We start from the raw sequence: 21,918 nt of genomic DNA, 5'->3' as shown, positions 1-21,918 counted from the left end.
ACTGCCCCAAGTATGCAAGTGAAAATTGAATATTTTATTGGTGAGTAGGACATTTTTTACTCATTCTTGAATGGAAGATATGCAATTTTATTTAAAAGCTTTCGGAATAATGTATTTTGATAATAATTTAAAATTTGGAATTAAAGACAAATTTGTTTTGTTTTCTTGGTGTTTTAGAATCGAATTATCGCTAGGATTTATTTTTCCTGTAATTCAGTACCTATCGTATTATGTGGCACAAAGAAAAGAATAAGAATTCACGCTTTGAAAGACGATTTGTCTTATTAGAGTTAAAACAAATTACGTGCAATTCCATGGGGAATAACAATGTTACGCATTGTATTTCAAATAAGTAGAAAATAAGTTAGCAAACCATTTTTGAGACACCACCAATGAGTAAAGAAGGACCGCTAGCTAGAAGGTGCCTACAGGAATTGGCAAGAAGGGTAGCCGCCCCCCCCCCTCCGTGCACAAAAAATACATAACAGACTTAAAATACCTTATTTAGAAAAGAATCTGACACTTTTTTTATGCACAAACTGAATGTTCCCCTCCCCCCAACCCTCCCTAAAAATTATGGTGCTCTTACTGTTCTTGGTGTTAGCCATAAATCGTGCGACTGACTCATAGAATAGAATTTATTGACTCAAAAGCCCAAAGGATCGTGGTCACAAGAACAAAGACACTTTCATACCAGCATAAATTGGCACAAAACTATAATCTAAGCTAGTGAGTTATCACCCTATTCCCTAATCTTCAAAAAAAATAAACCTTTCTCTATGCTCTATACCCATCGTCAGGAACCTTCCGAGTCTCTTTATACCTCCCATATCTTTTCGTGCTAATAAATCTATTATCTCATCTCTCTCCCAAACTTCAACTCCAAACAATTCTTTCCTTAAATCTATTATTTCACTACACTTCCCCACAAAATGAAACAAATCTTCCTCTTTCCCGCATATGGGACAGAAGTAAGGACCAGAAGCTTGCCTAATCCCTCCCAGATACTTCCTTCTCTCACCTAGTGGTAACCCATCTGACCTAACACAAATAATCAACTTGTTGCCTCTTTTGAAGCTCCGCCTTAAAATACAATTCTTCTCCTCACTGCTCCTTAGCCTTTGCATATAACTCCAATGATCGAGTCTCATTCACTCGTGCATGCCACACCTGGATCTCCTGGTCCCTTAACCTCTCCCTGACCCTATTTGCAACTGCTCCTTCCTTTATTCCAATCCCTAGCCCACCAGTCCATAGCTCTGTAAATCCCCAATCATCCAATATCTTCTTTATATGAGATGGTCACGTATCACTCTCTGGGATCCTCAGACTTTCTAAATATGCTGTTTTTGTTATCCTTACTACGTGCATACTTACAATTGTCTCCCATAGTCTTATCATCCCTACTAGCCTATTAATTCTTAAAGAAAACAAACCTAGATCTCCTCTCGATACTAAACTATTCGTTGAAAAATGTAGAACTAAAACTCTTAAAATACTGAAGCTGAATCTTCTCCATCGTCTCACCAGGTATGTATCCCCAAACTTCAGATCCATAATGCATAGCCGATTCAATCTTTACCTGAAATATCTGCTTATGCATCTTCAAGCTCTGTATGTTTGCGAGTTGGCTAGCAGTCACAGCATAGACGCAGGACTTTCCTTTAGCAAGACTTAGCTTCAGCTGCTTTCCAAACTTACCATTTGACGAAAACTTACGTCCTAAGTACGTAAACCCATCCCTACAATCTAAATCTATTCCCTCCCATTTTACTCTCTCCCTACATGTAATCTTACCCCCTTTTCTAAAAACAATAACTACCGACTTCTTTACATTCAGGCTTAGTTGTTTCCTATCTATATAATACTTAGTTCTATCCAACAAGAACTGTAAATCCTCTCTAGACTTCGCCACTAGTGCCAGGTCATCTGCGAACATCAGCATGCATAGTTCACAGACATCTAATGACACCATTGGGGCTGCTTACTTCCTAAGAAAATCCGGCAAATCATTAATAAACAACGAAAATAGCCGCGGTGACAGGGGGCAACCTTGTTTAACCCCCTTTCTAGAACAAATTATATCTGAAAATTTTCCTGCAACCCTACTAACAGACTTTGCAGCTTCATACATACTTATTAAAATCCGTACAAGTGGGTATGGCAGGCCAATATTTATACAATCCTTCATTAACAGTTCCCTCTTTACATTATCAAATGCCCCTTTTAAATCCAAAAAAAGCAACACACAATTTACATCCCTTCTTATTTATAAATTTATCACCTAAACACTTTAATATAAAAATTTGATCAATCGTTCTATGTCCCTCTCTGAATCCTGACTGCTCCGAGGGTAGCCTTTCAGTTTTCTGGAGCCAACTTCTAAGTCTGTTATCTAATACCTTCGCCATTAGCTTTCCTAGTGTGTTACCTAAATGTATACATCTGTAATTTTCATGTAGTTTCCTATTCCCTTTCTTAAAAATCGGCACTCCTACTGCCAGGTTCCACTCACTTGGCCAAATTTCAGATCGAACTTTTCCAAATTCCAGACTTTTCCATTCTTCTTCTACCCTAACTGGCTCGATTAAAGCATCATCTTCTTCCTTCATAGGGCCATAAACTTGATCTTTGATACTCTTCTTCCAATTATCTTCAAATACACTCATTTTCCGTTGTCTCCTGCCTCTTTAATTCAATCGACCAGGTGCCCGCGGGGGGGGGGGGGGTATCTTGGCTTGTCTCCCTTCTGGTAGAACTTGAAACCTTCCAAAAATTTTTCTATCCTTATCCTTTAATGCCTGCTCTATCTCCTTAATATTTTCTTCTTCTTTAATGTTCTTACACTTTCTTACTACTGTCTTATGCTCTCTCCTAATTATTGGGTATGCCAATAACTTAGTATCAAAAGTTACTGGTCTCTGGAGCCTGACTACATCTTACGCTTCTTGTAGCCTAGCTTTTAACTTTTTCCTTTCCATATCCAATTCCCTCTCCTCTGAATCCCTACCTTCAATTTTATCACTTTCTCCTGCTCCTACGCAAATATCATACACTACCTTATTCAGTCCCTTTATACTCTCCTCCACCTTTGTTTTGATTTTGGATTAAAGGTTTCTCTTGAGCCTTTAAATTTAAAAGCATGACTACGAAGTTATCCCATAAGAGAGATTCAGACACAGTCGTTTGTGACAAGAGAGCAGAAGAGACAGAAACAAAAGGATCCATGTCAATCTTTGCATAATTTGTCAACTGAGCGAAAGTAAGTATCTTTTTTACTTTTTCAAGGGACTAATTTTGTTCAAGGTTTTTAATTAACGACGAAGTAGTAATAATAATTCTGTAAAAATTACAGTGTGATGGTAAATAATGGGGCTTTAATGTGGTATATAGCGTCTAAAAATTATGTGTGCTTGCTTCTGAGCTAAAGGTGCGCTATTTTCAATATTACAATTATGGCTAGTCTCCTCTATTCTTAAGAAGTATATTCACCTGTCCAAGTTCAAACAGTGGGTACCTCTAAGGGAGACCTATCTCACTTTCGAAAAATTACATTCTAGATATGTCGTTTCGTTTTGAGCACAGTGATGTGAAGCAAATTATTCACAACTCCAAAATCAATTAAAAGTTAAATAATCAATAAACATGTTTTATTACCGTGTATTATTGCGTAGCCATATTCACGTAGTGAGGTGAGAACCTCCTCTGTAGGATTTTGCTATTTCCTGCTTGGTTAGTAAGCACCATCATGCATCATTACGAGAACAGAATCAACGGTATGACAAACGAACCTAGTATCCTAATGCAACTAAATTGTTTGGATCTCAGGTTTGTCACCAAACTCTTTATCACCATTGAATGCGTCGTCACAAAGCCAATAAAATATTTCAGGAAAAACGATTTTGGGCAAATCTTACGATATGAGGTTAGGATGCGGAAGTGTCGATACATAATTCTTCCTCAAGCAAAATTGTAGCGATAAGCCATATGTTTCACACTATCTAATAAAATGTGGCTTTACGCTTCAATATCATTATAATTGTTTGGAAACTCTAATTCTTTTTTTAGGGGGAGGGAAGATACTTGGCGATCATGGTAGGTTGTAGTTATTTGTTGTAAATAGGATTGAATGGTAATTGGGGAGTATAAACAAACGTTTATGATTACGAAGGATGTAACAATAATGTGTTTTACTATTTATTGCAAAAAGCCACACGACCATGACAAAAAAAAAGAACAATAAAAACAATGGTAGGCTGAAAGTAGATGTTCCATATAAGTTAGATTTTTTTGGTTTGTAATAATGGGCTGTTTTGCAATTAACGAAGTTGATACAGTTTGAGTTACAACTTGTTCTTTTCATCAGTTGAAGTACTTTCCCACATCAGGAAAGATTCTAAGTAATTGCCCCCCCCCCACCTCTTTAAATTTTTTTGCGAGTAACCCTGTTGATAATCAAAGCCAATGAAGTATGCCACTTACAAACTTTGTCTTTCATTAATAAAATCAAAATTCATATGTTGTACTTGTACGTTTCATCATCATTGGATCAGCTAAATATCACATAGTCGATGTTTTCAACAAGTCCTAGTCCTTCTATGTTCCTTTCCAGCTCTCCATTGGTCATATCCTAAAAATGAATACAGAATTGAATGAACTAAAAATCGTCTACTTTTTTTCCGGTAGAAAGGGTAGCGTTTGAAAAAGTCAATTCAAAACAGAAATGAAGAGAGGTATTTGAATAAAAAAATTCAGTCACAATATTCGGAATAAGGTATAAAGCCACCTTCCTTCTCCCTCCCCTTACTCTTCATCTGAACACGACATTGAAAGGTTTTCTAAAATGGTTATTGCAAAAAAAAAAACAGGCTTCCTTCTTCGATTGATCTCTAACATTTCAAGCTCTAGTAACTATCAATTATATTATTAATCAAAAGTATTTTTAATACTGAAGCAATGAAACCAAATTTTAGCATGGATTAACGCTATATTGAAAATTGTTAATGCTAGATTGAATTTTGAATCTGTGCCAAAGAGAAATACTTTTCACCGTTTTGAAGAACAAGAAAAAGTTGAGGTAAAAAAAAAGTTCCCAGGCAAGTTTTGAGACTGATATCCACTATAGGTACACCCTATTCTTAGTCCACTGAAACTTCACGCTTCACATTTTGTCTTTTTCACGAAAAGAAACAAATTGAAGCACTTCGGGGGAAAACGATTTTTAACAACCCAGTGTTTTATCTGACTGAAAGCTAGCGGAGGACAGATTGCGCTGCACTCCATTTTAATGCTGGGTGAACACTGAAAAGGAAAAAAAAAAAATTCTTGGCCGCGAAAGAGAGGCTTCTGACTTAACCTAACTGTAAGTAGAAGCTTTGCAGTTTGCAACTGTACGAGCAGATTGATCGAGATCTTTGATGCCAGAGGATACTACTACTGCTGTTAGCTCATCGTAAAATCAAGCTGGGTGAGGAAAACACAGCTGCGCACTCTCCATTCTATTCTATTCATGGCTTCACTCTTTATTTCCTGCCAGGAATTTTTATTCCTTTAAATGTTTCCTTATTACCTCATTTCACCCCATTTAGGGACGTCCTGCTTTTCGTTTTACCGTAGTTGGATTACCAAAAGGAGAAATTTTGACAACCTGTCTTCCGTAAAGTGAACCAAATCATGTTGATCTTTCTTTCGTTATAGCCTCCTTGACATCAGACTGAAATCGCGCTTTTCATATAGCTTTATTTTTGACGTACATCGGTAAAGCTATCCTTATACAATTCCTCTGAAAAAGTTATCCGCACCCGTCTTCTAGCGTTCTGCGGATGAAGGACGACTGATTCCCAAAGATTGTGTTTGTCGGCCAACCAACTAGGGGTAAACGAAAAGTAGGTCGTCCCCGAATGGGGTGAGAGGATGTCGAAAGGAAAGATTTAAGGGAAATAATTTTTCTATTGATTCCAATTTAATTATTATAAGGAGCGGCTTAATTTCATCAAAATCCTGGGGTTGGGGGGGGGGGAAGCTGGAGCCAATTTTCCCAAATCAAGTGAAAATGACAGTAACAAATGAAAGCCATATAGTACCACACAAGCAAAGGTATACTAAAGAAAACTGACCCGTTTTTTTCGATGCCTGAAATCGCAGGCTTATCTTAGTATTGACAAGATTTTTGAAGAAACAAAGTTTCAGCTGGGGAGGGGGGGGGCAAACTTGGGTCTGAAGGGGGTAGTTATCTCCCCCTGCCCCGTAGAAAATTATGCCCCTGATTGTCTGCTCTTGATTTCGACTTACACTTAAAATCTTGCCACAAGGCCCCTCATGCTTACCTCTGCCCCGTAGCAAATTATGCTCGTGATTTCGACTTACAGTTTAAATCTTGTCATTAGGGGCGTCCCAAGGCTCATTTTATTGGGGGGGGGCGATCTACTTGAATTTTACCGAATCGCTACCTGATTTATGCCAAATGTTCTGCAGAAATCAAAAATTTCTGCCGATTTTGCAAAATTTCTGCCAAAATTTTCGCCATCGGCGAAAATTATACTAAATGCCAAAAAAGTTGGGGGTGCGCCCCTCCCTGCCCCCCCTCGGGACGCCCCTGCTTGTCATTCCAAGGCCCCTCGCGCTTACTTTAAATGACAGATTATAGCATATGTTTTGAATCTAGCCACGAATTTACTTCAAGGGTCCATGATGATTTTATGATGTGATCTCTTAAAACGAAAGACTCCAGAGGTAATGTGTGCCACAGAATCTCGTGTGATATATTATTCTTTTCCTCAGTAACAGACACATTGATCCATATCGGTCGCATTGTGGTTCAACTATTATGTTTTCTGGAAACTCAAAATCTCAGAAACTAAGACAAAGAAAGAAACTCAGAAACTACAAAATCTTACCAACTTAACACAAATTACAAAGGGTGGCTCCCCATCCTTGAAGTGAACAATTGGTATTTTGGGCCTAGGTATTTGTTTCTCTGCTTCAAAAGTGTAATAACCTTGTGCAATTTTCCTGGCATCTACGTCACAAAACCCTTTGACCTGAAACCCATGAAAATACAAAAACAAAGAAAATATAGCTATGACTATGCAACCAGAAAAGACATGGTAGACTGTATTTTATTCAATAGTCTAATTATCGGAAACGATGTTATAGTTGTCACAGTATCTTAGTAATCGATAATGAATTGTGATTAATGTGTTCCTGTTATTTTATTTTTTTTTTCCTTTTTATGCTTTCTATAATACTAACCAAAGTGTCAAATCCTTGAACGAAGTTGAGATGGCAACCTTATAATTTTCTCATCTTCTTTTCCCCCTCCCAGCGTTAAGGCAAAATGCAATTAAAAGTGGGTGTGTTAAGGCACACCGTGAAGAGAATTTGAAAAAAAAAAAATTCTGTTCAGATTTGCCGATTATAGCCTTGTAAATAAAGAAGAAACTTTCAACAGAAAATATCGTTGTAAGTCAAATTGACCCAACACCACCTCTGAAGTTGAGTATAGATTAATACAGAGGCCCAATATTAGTTTATTTTCGGGTTCACATGCCTGAAATTACCGTTAAAATCAAAAGTATGCCAAAATTATAGATCTTTTACCTCGCTCTTTCTTTCGTTTAAGATAGAAATGGCGAAATGAATGATGAAATGTTTTATTGTGTCATTTCCAATCCCCCTGGGCTTGAATCAAGTAGGAAGCGACCTACAAATCTAGAAAATACGGCACAAATAAAAATTTTGATTTTTATCCAGTCATATGTTACTTGAAATAATTTGGCTAACTACGAATATCAACATTGACCTGCGCACCATAACGTAATTATAGAGGAGAACGCAAGCCAATAAGAAAAAAACCTGGCGTCACTTGTCCTCGCTTACCCTCTTGCAAAACTTCTGTGCTTAATTAATCCTTTCATTTGTCCATCATGTCTCAGGTTAGCAGCACTTTTAAGATTTGACGTTATCATTGCATCTGAAACGCTGAGAAAAAGCTACTCGGCGGCAGCGTATCCAACGCGGTACGATTGTACCGTTTTTGGTACAATTTAGAGGTCCTGGTACAATGCGGTGCTTTTGAAATTTTTTTGGTACAATCCAAATTTTAAGGTCGGTCACATTTCGTGAACGACGTTATTGTGAAGTTGGTTTCGAATATCTGTGTGAAATCATCAAGAAGTAGAAATTCTCGATGATAGTTGAGGAAAGCACAGACTTGTGTAACAAAAAGAGCCTGGTTATAATTGTTCGCTATCTTGATCTGAATGGTGTTGATCGAGAAGATAGTTTTCCTGGAAGAGACTCCTTCTTGAGACTTATAAAAGTTCAGCAATGTGCAGCCTAAGACATTTACCGGGCGATAACTAAACTACTTTTTTTTTTAATTGGAGCTCCATAGGCAAACCTAATAGGATTTTCACAGGCAATGCTTCGGTTATGATGGGGGAGCAAGGTGGTGTTTAGGCGAAGCTGTCAGAAGACTGCTCAAGTTATTTTGTACTTGGTTGTTCATGTCATTCCCTTCACATATGTGCTCATGCTGCCGGTAAACGATTGCCAAAATAAATTGAAGATTTTTGTCAGGATGTAAACGGCTATATTTGTCGCAGCCCAAAACGGGCCAGTGAGATTTCAGAATTGCAAAAGTAAATGGAATGGAAAAAACATCTAATTTTGATACATAGGTATAGCAACTCGATGGTTGTCTAGACAAGTTGTTGTAGCTCGATATTTGGGGCAGTGGGATTGCTTGACTTTATTCTTCCGTGCTGAAAGTTTTAAAGAGACCAACAAACCAGGGAAGGCCACTGCCATACTAAACAATCTGCTGTCAGCAGTTTTCCGGGCTTACTTTGGCTTCCTGATGTATATTTTGAAGTATATCGAAGACCTAAACAAGCAATTTCAGGCACAATGCACCCAGATTCATCTTGTCTATAATTGTTTTTCTGAAGTGTACAAGACAATAGCATCCCACTTTTTGTTGTCTAGTTATACCTAAGAAAGTGATTCCCGCTTCGTAAACCAACATGACACCAACAACTACGTCAATTTCAAGGACGTAGATTGTGGGGGTCGAATGGAAGTGATTTTGCCAAAGAAAAGGTATCTATCTGCTGCAGTTGATTTTAAAAAAGAGTGTAGGAAGTTTTTGATCGTGCCCTGTGATGAGATGAGAAAGCGTTTTTTTCCACTCCAGGTATTCATCGGTAAGGAACTTCGATAGGCTTCATCCCCGCTATGCTATGGGAGTTGAGTAAAATCAGCCAAACCTGGCACCGCTTCTGGCTCAGCTTCCAAATTTCCTGAGTGACAATGATCTGTAAGATATCGTCCAAGAGTGGAAGATTACCATTTTGCTCTGAGCTTGGTACTTCGATTGACTCAGATCCAGCCGTGTTTTGGACTTTGGTTTACAGGCAAAAAGATGTTAATGCGACAAAGCGTTTTCTTCTGCCCTGGCGTTTCACTTTAAGACTACTTGTTCTCCCACACGCTTCCGCTGCTGCTGAGCGACCTTTCTCAGCTACCAATCTGAACAAAACCAGCATTAGAAATCGTCTTGGTTTCACCACCTTGAAGGGGCTTCTCAGTGCAAAACTTATTGTCTCAAAGAATTGGAAATCAACTTTGAAAATGGTTCTGCATCCAATGAGGAAAAACTGTGGAAGAGGATATGAAAAAGCTGAGCTACAAGAAGAAATAGCGGAAAAATGACCTAGCAAAAATGTTCCTCTTTTTTTAATGTTACAGTTTTATTACCTTTGTACGGTTTAACCTGATTTAAAGTGCAATAAAGTCGACATACCTCTGTTAAATTAATTTAGTTGTGATTAGTAGAATTGATCAAGAACTTATGTGAATTATGTGTTCAACGCGTAACTCGCCAGTGGGTTGCCTAGTCCGTGGACCTATGGGATTCTGTGGGCTTAGCCACTTTCATGGCGTGATTGCTGATATGTTGGTTGTTTTTTTTTGTAGCTTCTGGTGCTCGTTATTGGCTTCCTTACTTTATCCATTATTCGCCTTAATGCCCAAAATTTCGAAAGAAAGGATTAATCCCAACAATCAGCTTCGAGAACGCTTTCAGAAAATTTTACTGAAACCTACTTCTAAAATGCTTTTAGCGGTTTTGGACTACTATTTTGTTAAGCTGAGAAAGTCTATAGAAGCATTCTTCATATTTCAAGATATGAGGTTGCTATTGCTTTGGGTTTATTTTTCCTGTTCTTGCCCTAGAACTTTTTTTCAGTTTTCAGCGAAATCAATTAAACATAACTACCGGCTAGCGTCGCAAAGCGACGTGAGCTGCGAAATTTTAACCTACTGTTCAGATCTTACAAATAAGTCTCTTGTGGTACAACTTTGGTCGGAAAACTGGTACAATTTATCTCAAAGCGTTGGCAATGCTGCTCAGCGGAAACGTTGCATAGGAGACTGATATACTCAGCGTTATGTAATTAAGTTAACTATAATAGGAAAAGTTAATTAATTTCAAAACTTAAACCAGATATCAGAACTTAAATTATTCTAAGAGATATAATAGTAACTGAAAATGGTTGACCAGGGTGCCATGTAACGCAGTGCCCTTTTGATATATTGAATTGGACTTTTCACAATTGCCTAGTGCTAGTACAACAAAAAACGTTTCTTTGATCCCAGTTACAAAAAAAGGTTTATGCGATAAACTGCGCTCCTAAAATATGATCTTTAGGTCCAAAATTACCAACCTTTTTTCTTGAAATTTCAGAAATTGATCTATACAACTGCCGGCCTTGCTTTCCTGCATTCCAGATAAAAAAAGATTCCCAATTCAATATAAAATTTTCTTCCAGACGCTTAACTCGCAAATTCCAAATTGTTTTTCTAGAAATAAAAAATTTGTCATTTGTGTTAACCAAACACAAAATTCAGCCTAAATCAAATCTTTTGTGTTTTTTTTTTTTTGAAGTCCCACAAGTAAAAAAAGAAAATATTTAAAACTGCTAGGCCAATCAAGCATAGCTCAATAATAAACGGACATGGAAAAAGAATAATATAAGTTGACCACTAATTGGTACAGGCAGAGACACAGGGGTGGGGTGCAGACTTTGGCGTGATCTTTCGATTCTACTATGATTAATAATACTTCCAGACGACTTGCTGTTTTTGCATTCTTTTTAAGAGCTCCGCTCTCATTCAGAAACAAGATCATGTGTCTGAATGAATCATATTTCTAGTTTTTTTTGTTTTGTAGGATAAATTTAATGTTTAAATGATGAAAATGATTAATATTATAATCCAAAAAATTTAGTTTAATGCGGTTGAATGATTAAAATATCATAGTCCAAGTAGGTATGTACACAGGTAGTCATTTCTGGGGGGGGGGGCATAAATAAAAAAAAAAAAACGTAGGATCAGGTGAATAATAAAGAAAACTTAGATTAAAAGAGAAAAGCCAGGCAACTCCATATCCAGTCGCGTCAATTGGAGGGGGGTGCCCCCCACTACATTTCTGTGAATTGGTGGCACTGTTCATATAGTCTCATCAATCCGGTCATTCAAAATTAAAGGGTCGTCCAAAATCCAGTTTTAAGTAAATTCACTATCCTGATATACTTAATACCGGCAAATTGGATATGACGTAAATACAGAATATACAGACCAGTTTAATAATCTATCCTAATATACAGATTGGTGAAATCGAAAGTATCACTGGAACGTCCTTTTTTATTTACTCCTGCTCAAAATAGGGGCCGGAACCGTTTCGTTTTTGGCCAAACTAAAAACAAATTTATAACGAACAGAAATATACGGAATTGCGTTTCTGTTGTTTGCTCTTTTTTTTCGTCCATTTTAACAAATATTCCAATTTTTCAGTTTGTTAAAGTATATGCGAGTAAAGAGCACATTCTAGTTAATGAAGAAAAGATTAATAATAAAATGACCACATAAATTAAAATTTATCACATAAAAACATTTGGAGTTCATGTGACTTGGCAGTCATTCGTGAGCACTGCTTTGCTAAATGTCCAGCAATGCTAAATGTGCTCTCACTTGTTACTGAAGTTGCAGGCACTGAGAACTATATTTATTCAATGCCACTTAACTGTGCGTAAGTGCAAAAGAAGTCAGTACAAAATTGTAGTGGATCAGAATGATTTTTCTTGATCTTTATCTCTCGTTTAAGAAGACAGGGCCTCTCTCCTCATATGCTCTGACAATATTTGCTGCAATATGGGCAATGTTTAAATTAATTAAATTGTTCTCATTTTGCCTGGAAGAGTTAATCCGTTGGCCAGTCGTGTCGATAAACTTAACAAAAAAGCTGTCTTCTTGATCAGTAGTCTGATGATCCATTTTTGTTAGTCCCCACCTGAGTAGGAGCGACGTCAATGGGGAAAGATGCAGAGCTAAATTAGATTTGAGAAAGTTGTTCTGTACTTCTCTGTTCGGAAATAGCTGGAGAAGTGAGAAGATGGATGGACACGCTAACTCTCTGTCTATATGGTTCATTTTTCAAAAATTCCAGGACCCAAAAAGTGAAGAGCATCTTATCAAACTTATGACTAGCCGAAAAATATCTACTGAGCTGAACAGCTTATAGTTCCTTTAGGCCATTGATTGACTCAACCATGATATCCAGAGTCTGAAAAAAACAACTATAATGCCTTGATTATCAGCATAACTTTGCTTGCCGAAACATAATTATACCCACTAGCTATTACCGTTGCTCGTTGAACAGGCGAAGAACCTCAATGACAATTTCCACGATGCTCATTGATGTGAAGTTCGAACACTTATGCAATTAGTCGTTCCAGACATAATGCAGATACGTGTCACGAAGATTTCGCTGGAAGAAGTCGCACAATAGCTTATTTTCGGGCACAATCCATTTCTACCATGGTAAGAGTTCTGTTCCATTGAACATTCATGTCCCTTTTGATGGATGGACTAAAATTATATGTCTTGTAAATAGCTTCAAAAAGATCATGCGATATGGAAGATACTTTCAGCATCCGTATTTTTACCAGTAATCCTGCGAGTGCAAATAAGAGTATAAAAGAAGAACAATTCAAGGAAAAAAGACACTTCTCTTACAGAATACAATTTTATTCCATAAGCAAGCTGCCCCCTCCCAAATCCAGGATCTGCCATTGCTTATAAGGTGTCCAAATGAGAGAAATATACCTTTTAATGAAAATATTTTCATAATTTCTAGTCACATGGAGGTCAAAAATTTTCCAGTTGAACAATACTAACTTATCTATTCCCTCCTGGGAGGTTAATTAGGTTGATACCCAGAAAACACCATAAGTATAGCCTCATTTGCTGCAGCAAATCAAGTTTTATCAAAATCCAAGTGTTTATCGTGAGCCCTATAGATATGCTGAACGAAGATTTAGGGACGATCCGCATACACCATAAGTATATCTACCAAACTTGGTTCCAATCTAGGCACTCTCAAAGGGTTTAGATGAATTAAGATGACCTACTGAATTTTTTTTTACCTATTTTGTTCATTACAAACACAGGCTTCTTTGTATATCCTTCAGATTTCTAAGAGCTCTGTAATGGCTGCCCGAGGAACCCTTAGGGTAATGGAAGTTTGCCAATATCCCTGGTAACACAGAAATACTATTTAAGATGTTCATTATTTATGGCAAACGAACTAGAAATTTTGACTCAAAACTAGCTTCTTGCAGCTATCTTATAAAAATTCTTGGAAAAAACAGTCCTTTTTCTCAGTGACCAATTATGTTAAAACAAGCACAGTTTGTAAGTATGGTTGATAAATAAATGGCACTGGGTTGACGTCTGCGGTCTTGCAATAGATTTTCTCTGTACGTTGAGCTTCTCTTTCAAAGACGCAAAAACAAGTAGAAGTGAAATGCTCACTTGCCAAAAGAATTAACTCCGAAAAACAAACAACAAGAAAAATAAGCAAATACACACTACTAAATTTGGATCGAACAAACTGATAATCTGTTGGAACTCATATTTTGAATTATTTTGTGTTTGTTTATCTTTTAAAGTTCAGAGAAAGTTTACGTACAGATCAAAACATACAATTAGTCAAATTCGTATGGCCGGAATTTTGATCACTTGGGGATATATAAAGCATAGCAGTCCATCAGGAACACAGAAGCTTTAGAGCCAATCGAATGCTTTGACAGTTTCACCACATCAAACTAAAATGCTACTAAAATCAAATTATCATCTTTCCAGGTAAGTATTATGATAGATTGAGCACTTTATCAAGCAGTTGACAAGTGATGATTAGCCAGTGGTCGGTCACACAATACAATTGCATGTGTATATGTAAAGTTTTGGCAACACAACGGCTATCTTTCATTTCCATTTGTCATCAAACAGTTCGTGGTAACGAACTGTAAGTAAGGAGCGACCCGGCTCAATAGTAACCAAAACTCTAAAAACCGGAATCTTGATACCAATAGATACATCAATAGAATTTTATGCTGATTTCAAATATATAAGTTTCATTAAGTTTAGTCTTACCCATGAAAAGTTACCCGCCTGAGAAAATTTGCCTTTCCTTTATTTTCGAAGAAAAGAGGGAAACAACCCCTAAGTCATAAAAATTTAACGAAAATCACACCATCAGAGAACCCTACTATAGACTTTTCAAGCTCATATCTGCAAAAATGTGGATTTTTTTTTTTTTTTTTTTTTTTTTTTTTTGCCAGAAGAAAGATCACGGATGCGTGTTTTTTCTTCTTTTTTTTCCCAGGGATGATCGTTTCGATCCAGTAGTCCTAGAATATCGCGAGAGGGCTCATCTGAACGGAAATTAAATGTTCTAGTGCCCTTTTTAAGTGACCAAAAAAATTCGAGGGCAACTTGGCCCCCTCCCACGCTCATTTTTTCTCGAAGTCACCCTATCAAAATTTTCAGATAACCATTTTGTTCAGCATAGTCGAAAATCTAATAAATATGTCTTTGAGGATGACTTAATTCCCCACAGTTCCCGGGGGAAGGCCTGCAAGTTATGAACTTTGGCCATTCTTTACATATCGTTTACAGTATTGGTTAATGGGAAGTATAAAGACGTTTCAGGAGGACTTTTTTTCTGGTGTGTGTGTGGGGGGGGGGGGGTCGGAGGAGGGTGTTACGGAGGAGAATCTTTCCATGTAGGATGTTTCCTTGGGGGAAGGGACATTTCTATGAAGGGGGCGCCGGATTTCCCAGCATTATTTAAAAAACGATCAGAAATTATATAAAAAAACAAGTTTTTTCAACTGAAAGTGAGAAGCAATATTAAGACTTAAAACGAACAGAAATTATTGCGTATATGAGGGGGTTCGCTCCCTAGTCAATACCTCGCCCTTTACGCTAAGGTTTTTTTTTTAGTACTTCAAAAGAGCTATCTATTCTAATTAACCGGCCTTTGTGATTCAGGGGTTTGTGATTCGAAGAAAATTCGAACTTTAGCGTAAAGAGCGAGGTATTCACTAGGGGTAAACTCCGTAATATACGTAATGAAAACATATAAATATAGAAGTTTGTTCGTGCCCCCTCCTCAACGCCTTGCTCTTTGCGCTAAAGTTTGACTCTGTCAAACAACTTTATTTTTTAAAACAATAAAAAGCCTTAGCGTAAAGAGTGAGGCGTTGAGGAGGGGACAACCCCTTTCATATACGGAATAATTTCTGTTCGTTTTAAGTTGGAATGTCGCTCCTTACTTTCAGTTAAAAAAAAAACTTGTTTTTTTTTATTTAATATCTCCTAAATTCAATCCCGAGGAAGCTCATGAAAATCTAAAAAATAATACATCTTGAACAGTGGTGGACCATGGGCAACATATGGACCCTGGCTTAGTAAATTTTTGTCCAAGATGTTATATATTGATAATAAAGATTTTAAAAAAACACCCAAAACAAGAAAAGTAAAACATTTTGACAGGATCGAAGTGTATATGTAAGACTATGCATCATTTTTTTGGTTGGACTGCCTCCCAAATCGATTCCTGAATACATCAATGATGGTATGATAAGTTAAATGTCCAAAATAATGGTGACCTGTCGGTGGACCAATGGCAATATATAATCTCCAGCTTACCACACCATAGCCCGTGATGTCCTTTTTCATAATAAAAGAAAATACAATATAAGGATTATTTTGAATAAAAACAAATTAAACACAGCCTTTAGATCCCTTGATAATCTTAGATCCTTGATGTGGTATTTGGAATAGAAAAAAGCCCACAATTTTCTTGGAAACGAGCTTATGTTCCTGCACAAATTGTTATTAGCTTTTTATGCCAACTTTGAAATATCAGGTTCACTCTTTTCGGCATTCGAATACTAAGAAGCACAATTAATTGATTAGCTCAGCAACAACAAACACAATGAGTTTCTTTCTAGTTTCATCACTTCAAAGTGATAAACTTGTCTAAAAATAAACAAAATCTACAAATAAACTTGTATTACTCTGAGATTCCGAAAGTCATAGCTCCAGGATGATACCTGTAAATTAGCAAAACTTCATCGACTCGACGAATATGTCCTCCCAAATCCAAGTGCTTGTAAAAGAATACCAGGTCTTCAGGATGGCTTTTGCGAACTTCAGTAAAACCACCTACTCTGTAAAATATTCAATAGTATATGCAGGGTCAGACGAAGATTTAACACGACGTCTAATGACCAATTGTACTTTTTTCTTTGGGGGGGGGGGTCTTAGGTGCAAAGGGGAAATGGTTTAATTAATGTACTTGAATTTTTGATATATGGCTTTTGAATATGGTTGATCACAATATCTAAGTCAGCATATACGGTACACAGGACTGAGACTCCTGATTTGAAAACTAGGATTTCAGGACCTTTAAGCTAAAAAATTAGTCTCAAATAAGGGGCTGAAAGTTGGAGCACTTCTACTGTAGATAGTTTTCTTCCTTAAGTAAGCGATTCATTATATTTTAAGGGAAATTTTCGATTCTCTAAAACTTTACAACATTTTATTTATTTCTTGGAAACTTATAATTGTGTTTAAAAGAGCAATGGTCGACCCCTCGAGCTTGAAGACAGACTACACTAGCCTTTTGGATGCTACGATCCTAAGCCCCTGACTAGAAGACCTGAAATAAAAGAAGTATATTGATTGGACAAAGTTACCCCCCAAAAAATAATAGATACTGTTATTAAGAAGAGAAAGCATATTTTATGTAAAGAAATTAATAATGAAATAAAAACAAAAGAAAAAAAAATTACGTCATTCCCGTTTGTACCAGATTTTAATCAGAATTTTAAAAGGGAAATAAAAAAGCAGAGCCATAGTATAAATTTGAAAATAAGACCGACAATAAAGCCACTTATGAACCAAGGAAAGCCTCAAATTACAACGCTTTAATTAAGCCGTGCAACCAAATACCGTGTGGTTGTGTAACTTTTATTTTGGAAGACCTGGACACAAATTTAGAATGAAGAATCTTTCAACTTAAAGATTAAAGAGACATATCCTTAAAATCTAATAATAAACCTGAATTTTTCCTGAAAAAAAAACTTTCCTCGTCGCAATATTCTATTTAATGAAAATACATTGATAAACGCAGAGAATTGGGTACTGTGAAATAAAGGGAATGATAAAAGTAGAAGAATCGAGGAAAGGTATTTGAAAATAAACAAAAACGAGGGGATTTCAAAATGAATTCTAAAATAAACCAGTAACTACTATTCGGGCATCTCAAAAAATTACGTCAATCCCTAGGTAATTTGAAGGTAAATTCTAATATGTTTTATTATGATATAGCCCAATGTTTTATGACACTTTTTATCTTTGTGCTTTTAGGATGGTTCTATTTGAGATGTGAATTTCATTATCTTTTTTTTCCTTTTTATTAAGAAAATTGAAAATAACTGATAAGTTTCTGAGACCCACCTGGCTAAGCATGATAAAATGAACAAGTTTGCAACAAACAAAAAGCGAAGAGAATGATTCCAGCCATTTAAAAAAGGAGAAAGCACGGTATGCAAATATTTTGAAACCTCGGCTAGCCACCCTCAGTGCAAAAATGGAAGTGGTCAGTAAACAATACAGATAAAATTCTGCCGAAAAAAAATAAAGCAAGACGAACCTTTTAAACAAACACTAAAATGAAAGAGGCCCTATCCAAGTAATGGTGTACGGGTAACCTAAATATTTGCATACTATTCTTCTTTTTCTCACTCGTTAGAACTATCCTCGACTTTTTTTCGTTACACGATTTTTTCATTTTGTCTTCCAAATAACAAAAATTGAAGTATAAAGAAAAAGAAAAAACAATATTGACAGCAGCATACAAAAAACTGGCAAAAAATGCCTGAAGCTTTTTAGGTAAATAGAAAAAAAATTTCAGCATAGCCGCATGCACAATCTAAGAAACAGGGAACTACCAACGGATGTTACAACAACGGCTTATATAAACGAAGAAACTTTAAAAGGACTATAGCTTTTTGAGCCGGGAGGACGATTGGGTACGTGCCAAACAGCCTTAACATTTTATCGGAGGCCAAGTTGACAAAGTCCATTCTGAAATAGCCTTAAAAACATTCTTTATACACTAGAACAGAAGCATTAAAACAGAATCAGCAAGGAATCTCCTATTTAAGTTCTACTATTTGTTTATGGATTTACCAATTTAGCTTCAGAGTCTGTCATTTATAATAACGGTAATGCTAAATTTAGAGCAAAAGCTAAGAACAGCAAACCAAAACAAAGTCAGTGCTGCCCTGACAGAAAATCTGGCATTTTTACAGGACTTAAGTAATTGCTAAAGTATCCGGTATCCTGGGAATTACTTAAGTTCGCAAATGCATTGAAAAATACCCGAGCTCTAGCTATTGGGTACTGACACTTCGAAAATGTCGACAAGTGGTTTTGCTTCATGTTACGACTGGATCTTCCAGTTATTTGTAAAGACATCTCTTTACCTGTCGTAAACAGATCTGTGGCAAAACCATGTTGGCATGATAACAGTCGGTCCATGAGATGTCAGGACCTGAACTTCCAGTTTGTCAGAAGGAAGGGAATTAACCCATCGAGTGTAACGCAGTGTGGAATTATACGGGTGACGAGAAAACTGACAGCCAATAATCTGTAATAGACAAGAAATCTGTAACAGATTTAATAAACCTAAAACATCAATAGAATTTATTTAATTCGAGTTAAATTTAAGTAAATAATTTATTTTTAAGCACACATTTTCAATAGTGACCTAATTTAAAGCGATACAAAAAATATTTTGGAAACTCCGTATGTCCTACATTTATGTATAGTGCGCTGATTGCATACGTGTGTCATGTCTCAAAAATCATGTATTTTATTTTGTAGATTCCAGTGATGTATGCCACCATTCTAAAGTGGAAAATAAATCGGAATAGAAGGAAATTTCATCTAATCCTTTAGAGCCTTTTTTGATGGAAAAAATCTTGCAAGCAGATCTGCAATTCATTTTTTCTTAAACAAAAGTTTTAAATTCCTTCCCTAGTACAAACTATACAATATTACTGAAATACTGAATAGATTCCCTTATTATGAAATCGTTTGTATTATTGTTATGATGACAAATCTAGCTTTCCGCACTACCTTTACGCTTTACAGACATAAAACAACTCTAGCGTATACTATTCTGTGAAGAATGGAGAAAAAATGTCTCCCCCCAACACGAAATTCCAGGTCACCTTGCCTCAACCCCCCCCCCCCTTCCTCAAATACACAAAACTATCCTTAAAAGGTTCAACTCAGTTTTAAAGTCGTGAAACAAAACAGGATGGAGTTACCAAGACTATAGGTTCGGAAAACTCATTTACGACCCCCCCCCCCCCTAACTTTTCTTTAATAAAATTATTTTTCCATTCGCAAGCGTAAAATAGTTTAAATTATTTTCGACGTAACACCTCTAATTAGGTGTTACGGTGTTACGTCGAAAATACGTCGTATATATGGGGAAATGATACCAACCCACTAAACAACTATAAACTCAACATATGGTTTGCAATTAGAAGACACGGAAGGCTTTGCCACCTTCATTGGAAATTTGTTTTACATTCGGATAAGATTAAAGAAGAAAATTTACATCCAGAACATTGAATGAACTTTGTCAATGAACTATCTCTGAAAATGATCTAGTGAATAATCCGAAAGTTCATTATTTTGTGAATGACCCAAAAAGTTATTTATTTTGTTGTATATAAATATGCTAGTTTTAATTTTATTATTTTAGTATTTCTACTGAAGACGGTCCCTGTATATGTAATCGAAATATCTGGACTTTTGTAGCCTACCTGTTTTTTTTTCACTGTCTAAATAAATGGATTTATCCCCATTTGAAAGTTTATTTGTTCGTCATAGTTTAACTTCGATTTTTACTCTAAAGATATAGCTTCTACGTAAAATAAATAAATTCACAATACCCTACTTTTTACCAATGGAAAAAGCCCATAAAAAAGCTCGAACCCATGACTCCAACAAAAAGATTGTTTCCAGAGTTGTCCGTCGCCAATGTCTTTATTTTGAGCCACCAGGCCTAGTAACGCAGCTGTAATAGACACAGTTGTCAGGTGCAAAAAAGACACCTGCGCTTCCCCTTATAAATTTTTTTTATAGATATTTGTACATTCAGATTTGTTGAGTCACTTCCATGCTCACATTTTGTAGTAAATATTTGAAAATGACTTTATGAATGAAGCAAAGAAGACAGGAGACTCAATAGAAAGGAACCTTCGGCATCTACAAATAGGCTTAATAGGAATGAAAACGACTAGTGACATTAATAATAGAATGTTACCGAGCAGAAATAGTAAAAATTCAAAAAAAAACTTAAAAAGAGTCTAATTTTATTTACTAAAATTAGAACTTTAACTAAAAAACTAATTTTATTCGGATTCTATCTAAAGTTTTCTAAAAGTAAACACATTGTTTATATTTTAAACACTTTCTAGGTCATAAAATATTTGGGGCTGTGTTAGTCAGCAGAACATCAAGTAATAAAGAAAAGTTCATACATGTAGTTTTTCTTTCTATTTAGAAAATTTGAATTTTTTTTGGCCCAACGTAAAACCAAGTTATAGATAGAATAAATAAAACTAAAGTTTTTATTTAGGTTTTCATTTAGATTTGAGTAACAAAAGATGAGGCTAGTTTTTTTTCTCACAGATGAAATTGAGTTTCCTCTCAAAGAACAGGGGCGCAGCACCAGCATTTTTATTGGGGGGGGGGGACAAGAATATTACTCAAGCACTACTGAAGAAAAGTTGCCATTTACCGAAGACACTACTAGGTTAAATTCAAAATAATTACACAATACATAATAAACAATAAACACACATTAAATAAACGTAAAATTAAGTACTGGTAATCAAGCTTTTACTAAGATTATCAGCAGTGAGTTGCTGCAGGCGACAGTAGTATAGCTTAAAAAAGGTTTTGCGTTGGCTAAGGTGAATTTCATATACATTCGGCTTTTTTTCAGCAGGCTTAACCACTAATGTTGCAGAACCTATCCCCCTCCACTTCCCTAACCTCCCATCCGAGCACAGGATGCTGTGGCTTATAGTTGAACCAAGCACCATTCTAACAGCCCCGTGTATTGCACTATTTAGTTGCACGCAATTTTGAACAGATTTTGACTCAGTAAGATTAAATTTGTTGTGCTACACTTTTACTATGCGTGATTCATTGAAATATTTTTTATGACTTTTTATTAAATTGATTTGGTGGTGTGTTCACTGCTTTATATTGATAAATAGCATTGAAATAAGCGAGCCACATAAATCAAATGCAAAAATAAAGGATAATTCCAAGTTACACAGACTTGTTACGAAGATTGTAATCCTCTATGTTTTCTCTTTCAATAAACAACAGTGCAAGTGAAGATCTTTCTTGGCTCGTGGCGTTGCGGCAGTACGTCTCCAGTCCAACCATCGAAGGTAAGAATATGGTCTTTCG

At 36.2% G+C, this 21,918-nt stretch overlaps 1 protein-coding gene across 4 annotated transcripts in view; it reads right to left on the bottom strand.

The window, feature by feature from the left end:
- Positions 1–4,193: 4,193 nt before the first annotated feature.
- LOC148954590 (queuosine-tRNA galactosyltransferase-like) overlaps positions 4,194–21,918 on the bottom strand; it is a 56,501-nt gene continuing 38,776 nt past the window's right edge. Inside the window, exons 5-9 of one of the 4 annotated variants that reach the window (XM_089086616.1) lie at positions 18,903–19,066; positions 16,428–16,580; positions 10,728–10,863; positions 6,897–7,040; positions 4,194–4,630 (exon numbers count right to left, since the gene is read on the bottom strand). In XM_089086616.1, the coding sequence (XP_088942742.1) occupies positions 4,550–4,630; positions 6,897–7,040; positions 10,728–10,863; positions 16,428–16,580; positions 18,903–19,066 (678 nt within the window). In that variant the 3' untranslated portion in view covers positions 4,194–4,549. The remainder of the gene's footprint in view (positions 4,631–6,896; positions 7,041–10,727; positions 10,864–16,427; positions 16,581–18,902; positions 19,067–21,918) is intronic. The other 3 variants (XM_089086617.1, XM_089086618.1, XM_089086619.1) reach the window with 3 other exon arrangements.

Source organism: Artemia sp. Qi Xiang Cuo, chromosome 3 (assembly GCF_049724085.1).
Source record: "Artemia sp. Qi Xiang Cuo chromosome 3, ASM4972408v1, whole genome shotgun sequence".
NCBI classification, from domain to species: Eukaryota; Metazoa; Arthropoda; class Branchiopoda; order Anostraca; family Artemiidae; genus Artemia; species Artemia sp. Qi Xiang Cuo.
This window is presented reverse-complemented; position numbering and strand designations above follow the sequence as displayed.